We start from the raw sequence: 12,231 nt of genomic DNA on the forward strand, positions 1-12,231 counted from the left end.
TGCCATTAAGGTGGTGTCATCTGCATATCTGAGGTTACTGATATTTCTCCCGGCAATCTTATTTCCAGCTCAAGCTTCATCCTTCCTGGCATTTTGGATAATGTACTCTGCATAGAAGTTAAATAAGCAGAGTGACAATATACAGCCTTGATATCCTTCTTTCCCAATTTTGAACCAGTTTGTTGTTTCATGTCTAGTTCTAACTGTTGCTTCCTGACCTGCATATAGGCTTCTCAGGAGGCAGATAAGGTGGTCTGGTATTCCTATCTCTTTAAGAATTTTCCACAGCTTGTTGTGATCCACACAGTCAAAGGTTCTAGCATAGTCAGTGAAGCAGAAGTAGATGTTTTTCTGGAATTCCTTTGCTTTTTCTATGATCTACCAGATGTTGGCAATTTGATCCCTGGTTCTTCTGCCTTTTCTAAATCCAGCTGGTACATCTGGAAATTCTCGGTTCACATACTGTTGAAGCCTCGCCTGAAGGATTTTGAGCATTACCTTGCTAGTGTGTGAAATGAGTGCAATTGTGCAGTAGATTGAACATTTATTTGGCATTGCCTTTCTTTGGGCTTGGAAAGAAACCTGACCTTTTCCAGTCCTGTGGCCACTGATGAGTTTCCAACTTTGCTGGCATATTGAGTGCACCACTTTAATAGCATCATCTTTTAGGATTTGAAATAGCTCAGCTATTTCATATATACATGTGCATGTATATATATATGTATATAATTTTTCAGATTTTTCTCTTATAAGTTGTTACAAAATATTGAGTACAGTTCCCTGTGTTATACAGTAGGTCCTTGGTGCTCATCTATTTTATATATCGTAGTGTGTATATGTTAATCCCAAACTCCTGATTTATCCCAACCCCACCCCTTTCCCCTTTAGTAACCGTAAGTTTGTTTTCTATGTCTGTGGGTCTATTTCTGTTTTGCAAATAAGTTAATTTGTGTCTTTATTTTTTTGATCCACATATAAGTGATATATTTGTCTTTCTCTGACTTACTTCACTTTGTATGATAATATCTACATCCATCCATATTGCTGCTAATGGCATGACTTCGTTCTTTTTTTTGATGGAGTAATGTACCGCTATGCACATATACCACATCTTCTTGATCCATTTACCTGTCAGTGAACGTTTAGGTTACTTCCATGTCTTGGTTCTTATAAATAGTGCTTATGTGAACACTGGGGTGACTGTATCTTTTCAAATTATGGTTTTCTCTGGATATATGCCCAGGAATGGGATTGAGGGATGATATGGTAACTCTGTTTTTTGTTTTATAAGGAACCCCCATACTGTTCTCCATAGAAGCCTCTCTATTTTCTGTAAGAGATAACTCAGAGAAAGGTGGTGATTTGCCCAAGTTAATCCAGTTTCATAACAGTGATGGGAGTTCACTATTCTACCCACAATTCACCATCAGAAAAACGGGGTTTCTCTTTGCTTTACATCAAGCCTCCAGAGACAGCACACAGTCTATGAGTCTATCACTGGTACACCGTGAGCATTTACATTTTTGAAAGAGGAAGACAAATGTGAATGGTGTCGAGTTTACATAGAAAACAAGAAAGCAACACACCATAAGAGTTAGAGTTAGACCAGCTGATGTCAAAATTCTGGTTTCAAAAGCTGCATGAACGTAAGCAGCTTTGTTCATCTCACTATACCTTATCTTCTTATCTGTAAAATGATCATGATGGTGTTGCCCATAGGATTGTTTTAAGAATTACATGAAATGTACATGGACACTTAGCTCAAGGCCTAGAATGAAGGTGTATCACTAGGATGAAGGGTTCCTAGAAGGGTCCCTGCCCAGGGAGGTTTGATGTTCTCAGGCCCACGGGGTCAGATCAGGGTGTGCAACTGACATCTCCGTGTGGCCCTTTTCCAGTTCCAGGAGCCCTGGAGGAGCGGCACAGAGCGGGAGAGTGTGGCGAGAGAATGAAGACACCAACCGCCCGGGAGAAGCATGAGGTGGCAGAGCAGCGCTCGGTTTAGAGGGCTTCGGCCGGTGGCGGCGGCCCCATGGGCAACTCTACTGGCTCTAGGCCTCCCCGGTTGGGTGCTGGCTGTCTCGGCCACAGCGGCCGCTGTGGTTCCCGAGCATCATGCCTCCACGGCCGGCCAGCCGCCCCTGGACTGGCTTCTTACCGATCGGGGCCCCTTCCACCGCGCGCAGGAGTACACGGACTTTGTGGAGCGCTACCGCCAGGGTTTCACCACCAGATACAGGATCTACAGGTGAGTGGGGCTCCCCTCCGAAGCCAGTCTGTGTCTGCACGGGTGCCAACCGCCAAGCCAGCTGGCAGACCGCAGACTGCACTAGGAGAGAGCTGGAGGAGTAGCAGGCAGGGCGAACAAGCTTGCCATGTTTTTTTTTTTTTTTAAAGCAAGAAGAAAACACATACAAGCTGGAAAACCTGCTGATGCCTCCTGGGGAACTTAGCAAAAGGGTTTCTATTTATAGGTTGTACTGCTTATAAATTGAGGACAAATCAGGCGGCATGGAGTCAGCATGTGGCCTGCGCTGCTGCAGGAGGTCAGAGTCAAATGCTGGGGACGGGTTTTAACTAATGGGTGAGATGCGTTTATGAGTTGTAATTACCTCGACTTGCAAATGAAGACCGGGCAGCTCCAGTTCCTGCCTTAGAAGTGGGGGGAACCCCACAGGGGCAGGGAGGGGCCTGCCCTCACCCTTGTCAACACCACAGCCTCAGCTGGCCTTGTGCAGGAAAGGGGCTGTGTCTTCCTGCCCTCTCTCTGCATGTCCCTCAGGAGCATCAGAGCTGAAAGTCAAACAAGTGACCTACCTGGTCCCTCTGACTAGGCACAAATTCCCGGCTGCTGGAGCAGCACTTCAAAAGCACAAGGCTCCTCGAAACCCTCACCTTGGGTGACTCGGTGAGCCTCAGCACTCTCTGGAGTGTATCCCTGAATTCAACCTTGCCCTTCATCCCTGGGCTCAGTCTCTCCCTTAAGTGTCAACCCCTTTTCCTCTTCACATTGACTGTAGTCTTCAGATAACTCTAGGAGCTTTGCTAAAATTTTCTTTTTAATTAAAGACATTTACTTTTCAATTACAGATTATTTCCTAATGAAAGGAGTGGAGATGGAATATGAAAAAACACAAGAGAAACAGAATCAGAAAATCACCTATTCTTTTTTCAGGTAGAGGTTGCTATCTGTAAGCTGAGTGTATGCATTCTTAGTCTTATGAACACGCTAAAGGTTTCACCCTCTTTCTAGATCTAGCAGTTTACATGCCTTATGTATGTGAACTCACTTACTCTTTCTAACAATCCTCTGTGGGAGGAACAATTATTCTCCCCATTATACAGATGAGAAAATCGAGGTCCAGAGAAGTTAAGGAACTTGTCCAGGGGCACACAGCTGGTAAATGGTGAAGCCAGGATTAGCTCCCAAGCAGTCAGACTCCAAAGTCTGGGTCCTTAAATTATATTTAAAGAAATTATATTTTTCTGTTTTTAGGTTTTTTTTAAATTTATTGTTGTTTTACTTATATAGTAACCTGTTTGGGTTAGTACGGAGTCTTAGAAATGAGGGTTTAACATATTCAGCACTGAGAGATTCATGTATAGGGGCCATTCTCCTAGTACATGATTTCCCACATGGCAGATGCAGACAGACAGACAAGATGAGGTGTTTGAGGGGCTGGTGCTTTATGAGTGCAGAGGTTTGTAGAAACAAAAGCCATTTCTCTCCCAATCTGGTCTCAGAAAGGACTGCAGCTGATGCTCTCTGATTCAGCAGCTCTGGTCCTTGCCGTCCTCCACACACCATGGTGGGGATTCTCTCAGGGCCATTGAGGTGGAGACCAGCTCGAGCGGAGTGACTGAGCGAAGTCTGCTCCAGAGAGAGAGGTTAACTTGAATCTCAGTAAATATGTAAATTAGAACTGTATCCTCCACAGATTTTCTATAAGGTAAATTCAGGGTGATGCTTCTTATCAAAGAATTTCCTTTTCCATCCCTCCAAAAAAAGAAAAAGGAAAACAGAAAATCTACCCTAGAATTCATTTAGTGGTGAATTCCTCTGGTCCAGGAAAACAAGATTTAATTCATCTCAGACTTTTCAGTTTACCCCCAAATCTTTCAAAACACTGTTATCACCAAATATATATATACATATATATATATGTATATATATATATTCTTTTTTTTTTTTTTTTCAAGTAAATGGGAACTGAAATGTCAGACTGGGAATCCCAACACCACCATTCATGTCTAAGGACTCTGGGATCTAGAGGAGTTAAAGCACCAGTTTCCTTCTCCCGTCCACAGATGTTTCTTGTCATCAGGCCCCCGCCTCAAGCCTGGCAACCACTGAATGCCTGGGTGGCAGCTCAGAGCTGGCCCCCCAGGAGTGTCTGGAATCACTTCTGCACCACCAACGTTCTATCAGTTGGTAATAGTTTTTTGATCATTTAATGTGACAAGCTCGTACACTGTGCCGCTCTGTTTCTCTGGGGTCAGTTATTGCACCTGAACTTGCGCTTGGGGAAACAGTAACCAGTCATTCTGACAGGAATGCAGCGCTCTGATTTGCAACCCTGTGAGGGGGCAATGAGAGAAGGGTCCCACACGGCTGCTCCAGGAGCATTCTGGGAGTCCTGCTTTTAGTTCTTAAGCAAGATGCTGGATCCAGGTACACAAGTGTTGCAGGGGTCTGTATTATCCCCATGAGAACTCACTCTTATCCCTTCCCCTTTTGTCTGTAGTGGTGATTCCCTCAAGCAACTCAAGACCTTGCTTACTGGGATGAGAACAGGTCATGGAAAACTGGTAGAATATATATTGAGGGTCATCTCCAATGACTAGAAGGGCATTTTGTCTAGAAGGCCAGATGGAGAAAGAGTTTACAGAGAATATCAGAAATGCTCTGCAGTGAGAGATTGAGCCTTGAACAGAATTAGTCTTTTATTCACTTTTTTTTTCTGTATTTGGCTGTGCTGGGGCTCAGTTGTGGCATGCAGCATCTTCATTACGTCACATGGGCTCTTCCATGGTGGCACACGGCCGGTAGGGCAGTGGGCTCAGTAGTTGCAGCACAAAAACTCAGTTGCTCTGAGGCAGGTGAGATCTTAATCCCCCCACCAGGGATCGGACATGAATCCCCTGCATTGCAAGGCAGATTACTAACCCCTGGACCACCAGGAAGTCTCTTATCCAACATTTTAAGAAAGCTTTTGGTGCTTGGAGATCGTATGGTATCTGCATGTGCTTTCATACAAGAAAGGAGGTGAACTGTAATGGGGGAAGAATAAGACTTTCCAGTGGGGTTAGAGTATTTGGTGTAGAATTTCACGAAGCTCTCTCCCATAGCAGAAGAGAGGCCCTTCTTCTCTTCTAGCTGTGTGTGAGCATATCATAACAATTACACAACCAAATTCTAAGATTAAACTCCAAGTCCTACCTCTTCTTTTCATTTTTTCCATTCTTATTTGGAAATCAGAGTGTTCTCTCACTTGGAGGAGATGACTGATTTTTCTAAAATAGCTCTGGCCTCTCTAACCGTGGGTCCCCAGAGATCATTGCTCTCTCCATTTAGGTTTGTATTCACGTAGGCACAGGTGCTTCAAAGTGAAGGTTCTGGAGCCAAATGACCTGAACTCTAATCCTGGAGCTGCAGCTTACTAGCTTTATAATGTTGGGATAATTATTTAATTTCTTTGTTCCTCACTTTCTTTATTTGTAAATTTGGGACAAGTATAATGCCCACCTCTAATGGACTGATGCGAAAATTTAAAGAGTTGATAGACGTAAAACACTTAGAATAGTGCTTAATAAATATTACCTGTTATTAGAATATCCTCAATAAATATTAACCAGTGGAAAAGTTATAATGAGATGAGAGCCATGGGTACTCTCCTTGTGATAACATCTGCTGGGGACTTAGCATTTGACAACTTGCATTAGAAGGAGAAAAAAAATGTTCTCATGTTTTGTGTTTTTTAATAAATAGAGAAGTGTTTCATGCTTCTCTATTTTTTAAATTAATTAATTTATTTGTGGCCCTACCTCAGAGCATGCAGAACTTCCCCAACCAGGGGTCAAACCTATATCCCCTCCATTGCAAGCACAGAGACCCAAACAATGGAATCACAAGGGAAGTCCCTCTTGCTTTCTTTTTTAAAGTGTATTAACCTTAATTCCTTCTCTCTCTCTCTCAACTGGAGAATGAATGTATCTTCTCTGGGGCACACTCTTACTGGTCTTATGGACTACCATGAAAAGCTAGCTTATTTCCAGCCTGTTTTAGAGTCACCACAGAGAATGACCTTTCTTCTAAAGTCGGGGATAGCCAACTGAGCAGGCCTGCCTTGAGGTGTCCTACAGAAGGGAGTCAGTGGTCCCTGCCAGCTCCCTGGTCCCAGGGCTAACATGAACAGTCTCAGGGGCACCATTATGAGAAAAGAGACGATATACATACTTGTGAAAACTTTCTAAATAGCAGGATGGGGCTTGGCCATCTTACTCAATTTTTGGTCAGCTTTTAAATTCCATTAGCCGACCTCTCAGCAACTCCTCAAGACCTGTCAGACCAAGATCTGAGCAATCAGCCCACTTCTCAGACACTGTCTCTTAACAGGCTAGTGGTAAGAGCTGTAAGAGCAGAGATCCTGTCTCTAATTCCATTTGTGACCCCTGAATGCCCACATTTGCTCCACTCTAGCCCTCAGTACAATAAACATTTAAGTGATCTGCTCTCACACCACCCCTGTGAGGCAGGTGGGGACTCTTAGGGTTCAAAGTAGTGAGTTGGACTTGTTCAAGGTCAGAGAGGTAGCCAGTCACAGCCAGAAATAACACTCAGGGCTCCTGACTTGAAGTCTCCTGCTCATAACTCTAGACCACGCCACTTCCCTTTGACTGGTAAATGCATCTTCTTCATAATGCACAACCTAATCAGGCACCTAAATTGAGCTGATGCAAATGTAAATATGGTTTCTCGAAACACTCTAGTGGTAATGTTCCATTCTCTCTTTGCTACAAATCAAAGTAATGAGCAGTCTGGGTTTTTTTTTTTTTTAATTTCTTTTTGTATTAAGGCTTTAATAGAGAGATAATCATGGGATTGGAAAAAATCCAAGCCGCTATGATGAAACACTTAAAACTTGGAAAGAATAAATTAAAACGAAGAGAGAAAGTTAGAAATAGTATAGAACAATGAGTGTGATATGGTGGTTGGAAGAAAAAAGCAAGGCCAGGTATAATTCCAAATTATTGATCTTAGTCATTAATGTCTGCATTTCTATCTGTCTCTCTTTTAGAAAAGAAGGGGTCTGGGGATGTATTAGAAGTCTTTTGAGAGAACAAATAAAAAATTAATAGATATCTTCATTTTTAAAAAGACCTTTGTATTTTTTATCATATTCTGGGCAGAGTTTGCAAATTTTGAGAACCAAAGTAGAGCAAAGCTTAAAACCAAGAGGTCGGAGTGGTACCCAAAGGTGGGCAGTGTAGAAACAGAAATGTGTCAGAGGAGGTGCATCTGGAGACATCCAACAGGACAAACTGGGGTAGAATCAGATGACGTGCTGAATGACGTCCACTAAAAGGACCTTTCCACGGGCACCAGAGCAGTTATCTTAAGGAAAGATAATCTGTTTATGATTCATCAGGATGAAAAACAAGGCTTGGCAATAGTACCTGAGACGGAAGCGAGACAGGCAAAACCCAATATTTTGTCCATACTGCTCCACGTGTGGTCTATGGACCGGCAGCACTGGCATTACCTGAGAGCTCGTGAAAACTGCAGAACCTCAAGCCTTGTCCCAGCCTACAAAATCAGAACATGCATTTTAGCAAGAGCCCCACATGAACTGTATAGCACTAACGCTTGATTAGATTAAGTGCTTGGGAGATGGAGAGGAGAGCCGAGTGGCCAGGGTGGAGAAGGACAGAAGGCTTCACGGTAGGGCAGCATCCTCCATGATGCACTTGAGGTAGTGAGAATATTTACAGGAGATGCTACAAATAGAGTAGGAGTCATAGGAAGTTGAATTTAGGAATTATTAGTGCCAAGGCACATAAACTCATAAGAATAGATCCAAGCAGCTGGGGGAAAAGATTTTTAAAAGCAGAAAAGGCTGGAGGGCCTAGAACCAGCCTGTGGGAGCCTTGTGGGAGATGGAGAGGTGAGGAAGCAGAGAGCAGCTGTGGAAGCCATCACAGAGGGAGCACCAGAGCTGATTTATCATCCGGACCACGTCTCACGGACTAACAAACACTGATTTGAATAAACAGCAAACCCTGGGAGAGGCAGCATCTCCAATTAAGAGATCACAATCCACATAAATAAACGGCAACCTCAGTCTGCCTGGGTAAATCCCAGTGATTTCCTAGGTGTTCATTACGGCTGCAGAGGTAGAGAAAGGTTGTGTTATCACACAGCTGCAGGGCACCACCAGGGAAGCCCTGGTTCTCAGGCGGATGGGACAGTCAGGGAAGGAGGTGATCTCTGCCAGAAACACTACCATCACCTGAGCAAACTGGTTGATCTCTGCCCTTCTTGCTAGGTTTCTGTTTTGGCAAGGGAGTTTCCTGAGATGGAAGAAGAGGAAGAAATAGTATGAAAACTAGAGCAAAGCAAAGCAAAACAGAGGCATTGCAGAGTGATGAGCCTAGAGACTCATCACAGGTACTCTTTCTTGGTCCATAGAGGTGAGGAGGTGGGAGGAGAACAGAATGAAATGTCTAGAATCCACTTTCCTCAAGAGTTCACTGCTGGCTAAATGTACAGCCCAATATCTGACATAGACTATCTAATCTAGGCTGTAGACCCAGCCCAAGGACTTCACCCAAGGAATTTTACTCCAGAAGTGTCTGGAGGTTGAGCACTACAAGGGCATACAGGCTCTGGAATCAGGCCTTGCAGACCCTCATCCTTGGAGAGCATTTCCTCTCCATCTTAACATGGCAACATCTGGGACCAGTAGAGCCAACCCATGTGAATGAGGAAGTGTGCTGCTCACTTGGAGAAAGGAGGAAGCACAGAAACAGACAAAGGCAGTTCAAGAGCGTGAGAAGAGCAGAATCCCTTCCATCTGTTTTATTGAAGGCCAACTCTGTGCTTATCCTTCTATAAGACTCTGATAATAATCATTAATGGGGAGGACACGGCCCTTGATCTGGAACTCACAAGACCAGTGCATTTGGAGAACGTGCTAGATGGCTCTGAACAGAAAGGTGAGGAAAGCTGCAATGAAGTAATGCCTTGGCTGGACTCTCATGGCTGAGTGGGAGCTATCCGGGTGGAGAGCTTGAGGAACTCTGCCGTGGACACAGAAGCGGTATAACCAACGGTGTGGGAGCGCCAAGTGTGCTTTAGAAACTGAGCAGCCAGTTCCACTTATCCCTTGTAAATGCCAAGAAGCATGTGACTGTCCCTCCTCCACCTGTTCTGCCCCACTGCCTTATGTCTGCCATATCTTGTCCCTCCAACATGCCAAAAGGGTCTCCTAGACACTGATTTCTTTCACGGTGCAGTTTTAAAAAGCCTCTTTCCTGAAGTGGCATGTCATTTTCCTGTATTAGCGATGAGTAAAATGAAGTAGAAGTAATTACATATCTGTAGAAAGTAGGACCAAAGGCAATTCCTTGTGTTTCTACCTGGGGAAAAATGGACTTTGAATATGCACCCGGTGAGAAAATGATATGCTGTGCTTTGAGATCTTATAAAGCCACCTGTTCAACTGAAAATCCAGTGTCATCCATGCTTTAAAAATTGAATTTAGAGTAAGCTTCCCACACGGTGTGTTTGCTCACTTGGTCCTCTTGCAAGCATTATGGAACATCTACTTTGTGGAAAGCATTATTCTGGGCACCATAGCAGGCTGCCAAAAAGAAAACAGGATTCTACTGGTTTCCAGGGGTTCAGCTGTCCAGTTTGAGTGACAGCACACTCACGGGAAAAACACATTAGAATGTAGCATCCCAGGCTCTGGGGAGAAGGAGGTATTTAGCACACTATCAGTGAGTGATGGATAGATTTGGTCCATGAATGCCGTATCAGAATAAATTCTCAGGATGTCAGTCCCATGCTCCCCAAGGGCAAAATGACTCTTGCCCCAAATTTTCTCATGTCTTCTGGGGGGCTATATCCAGGTCATTCACATGGGATTGAAATAGGATTGCACAGGTGGTCTGTGAATAGAAAATGTAAAAAAAAAAAAAGTGCAAAAAAGGCAGGGAAAAAGCCAGGAAGGCCAGGGGGAGAAAGCCAGTTCAGTTTTGTTTTCAGATGAGATTTAGTAGACAGATCTTGAGTCAGTCAGGCAGAGAAAAAGAGGATTAATTTTTGCTTTGAGAAATAATTAATTTTATTCATGAATGAATTGCTACTTAGAGGCGCGTAGATGTAGAAAGGAATGAGGTAGGCTTCATCTAGAAACCGTCGCGACACAGATGTAGACAGGGACACTGGCTAGCCACGTGGTCTTTTCATTTTTTTTTTTTTTTCCCTCAAGAGAAGAGCTTTTTCTGGGTCAGGGATTCTCCGTTTTTCTTCCTGCTATTCAGCTTCTGCCACATTTATCCCACCTCAGGGCTTCCCACATCTCCTACAAGAAAATTATGTCAGTCCACATTGTTTAGAACAGTGAGTGGCATGTGGTGGGGCATTTATTCGCTCAAGTATGTTTATTACCTCTGTGTGCTGGCCGCTCCCCAAGGGCAGGGGGCACAGCTGTGAATGAGATGCAGCCCAGGCCTCAGGGAGCTCTGCCCTCCAGGAAGGCAGAGCCACGGCGGCAAATGGTTGGAAGTGGGCTGAGGTCTGTGCGGCCGACCAAAACGCTGGGTGTGAGTTTGGTTCCCAGTGCCAGTTATCCATTCTCTCCTCTGGGATTTGAAACAGGTGAGAGTGCTCGCAAGGTGCTTAAAGCCAGTGGGACAGATTTATCACCATAAAGCAGGGCTGGAGATGAAGGTTTGGACCTGAGTCTGAGACGGTTGTGTGAATTCCTCTTCTCACAATCTGTCCTGACTCAAAGACAGCTTTCTGGTCTTTCAGACTGATTTGCCCAATCCTACATGAAGCAACCAGAGAAGGCATCATTAGATACTGCAGATGGGCTGGGCAGGTGACCTCAGATGGAGCTCTACCAGCTGAGCAGGAGAAAACCCTGGAAGGGATTGCTGACTGGAGGGTGTGGGTATACAAGAGACAGAAGCTTTCTGTGTATAGGGATCTCAAAGCATTGACTGTTGTTGCTGTTCAGTCACCAAGTCGTGTCCAACTCTGCCACCTCATGGACTGCAACATGCCAGGCTTCCCTGTCCCTCACCATCTCCTGGAGTTTACCCAAGTCCATGTCCATTGAATCAGTGATGCTATCCAACAATCTGATCATCTATTTCTTTCTTCTCCTGCCTTCAATATTTCCTAGCATCAGGGTCTTTTCCAATAAGTCAGCTGTTAGCATCAGATGGCCAAAGTATTGGAGCTTCAGCTTCAGTGTCAGTCTTCCAAAGAGTATTCAGGGTTGATTTCCTTTAAGATCGACTGGTTTGATCTCCTTGCTGTCCAAGGGACCCTCAAGGGTCTTCTCCAACACCTCAGTAAAGTATCAATTCTTCAGTACTCTGCCTTCTTTATTGTCCAATTCTCACATCTGTACATGACTACTGGAAAAACTGTAGCTTTGACTATACAGACCTTTGTCAGCAAAGTGATGTCTTTGCTTTTTAACACGCTGTCCAGGTTTGTCATAGATTTCCTGCCAAGAAGCAATCATCTTCTGATTTCATGACTGCAGTCACCACCCGCAGTGATTTAAGAATCCAAGAAGAGGAACTCTGTCACTGCTTCCACATTTTCCCCTTCTATTTGCCATGAAGTGATGGGGCCAGATGCCACGATCTTGGGTGTTTTTTAAATATTGAGTTTTAAGCTGGCCTTTTCACTCTCCTCCTTCACCCTCATCAAGAGGTTCTTTAATTCCTCTTCGCTTTCTGCCATTCGACTGGTATCATCTCAGAACCAGAGATCAAATTGCCAACATTCACTGGATCATAGAGAAAGCAAGGGAATTCCAGGAAAAAATCTACCCCTGTTTCAAAGGTCTATATAGTCAGAGCTATATATAGCCAACAGGCTATATATAGCTGTATAGCCGACAAAGTTCCATCTAGTCAAAGCTATGGTTTTTCCAGTAGTTATGTATGGATGTAAGAGTTGTACCATAAAGAAAACTGAGCACT

The 12,231-nt window shown here is 44.1% G+C and overlaps 1 protein-coding gene across 1 annotated transcript in view; it reads left to right on the forward strand.

The window, feature by feature from the left end:
• The first annotated feature begins 1,976 nt into the window (after positions 1-1,976).
• Positions 1,977-12,231, forward strand: part of BRINP2 (bone morphogenetic protein/retinoic acid inducible neural-specific 2) — a 59,795-nt gene continuing 49,540 nt past the window's right edge. The window contains exon 1 of the mRNA XM_010850111.1: positions 1,977-2,248. Coding sequence (XP_010848413.1) covers positions 1,977-2,248 — 272 coding nt within the window. The remainder of the gene's footprint in view (positions 2,249-12,231) is intronic.

This window comes from Bison bison, unplaced genomic scaffold (genome assembly GCF_000754665.1).
Source record: "Bison bison bison isolate TAMUID 2011002044 unplaced genomic scaffold, Bison_UMD1.0 scf7180017864289, whole genome shotgun sequence".
NCBI classification, from domain to species: Eukaryota; Metazoa; Chordata; class Mammalia; order Artiodactyla; family Bovidae; genus Bison; species Bison bison.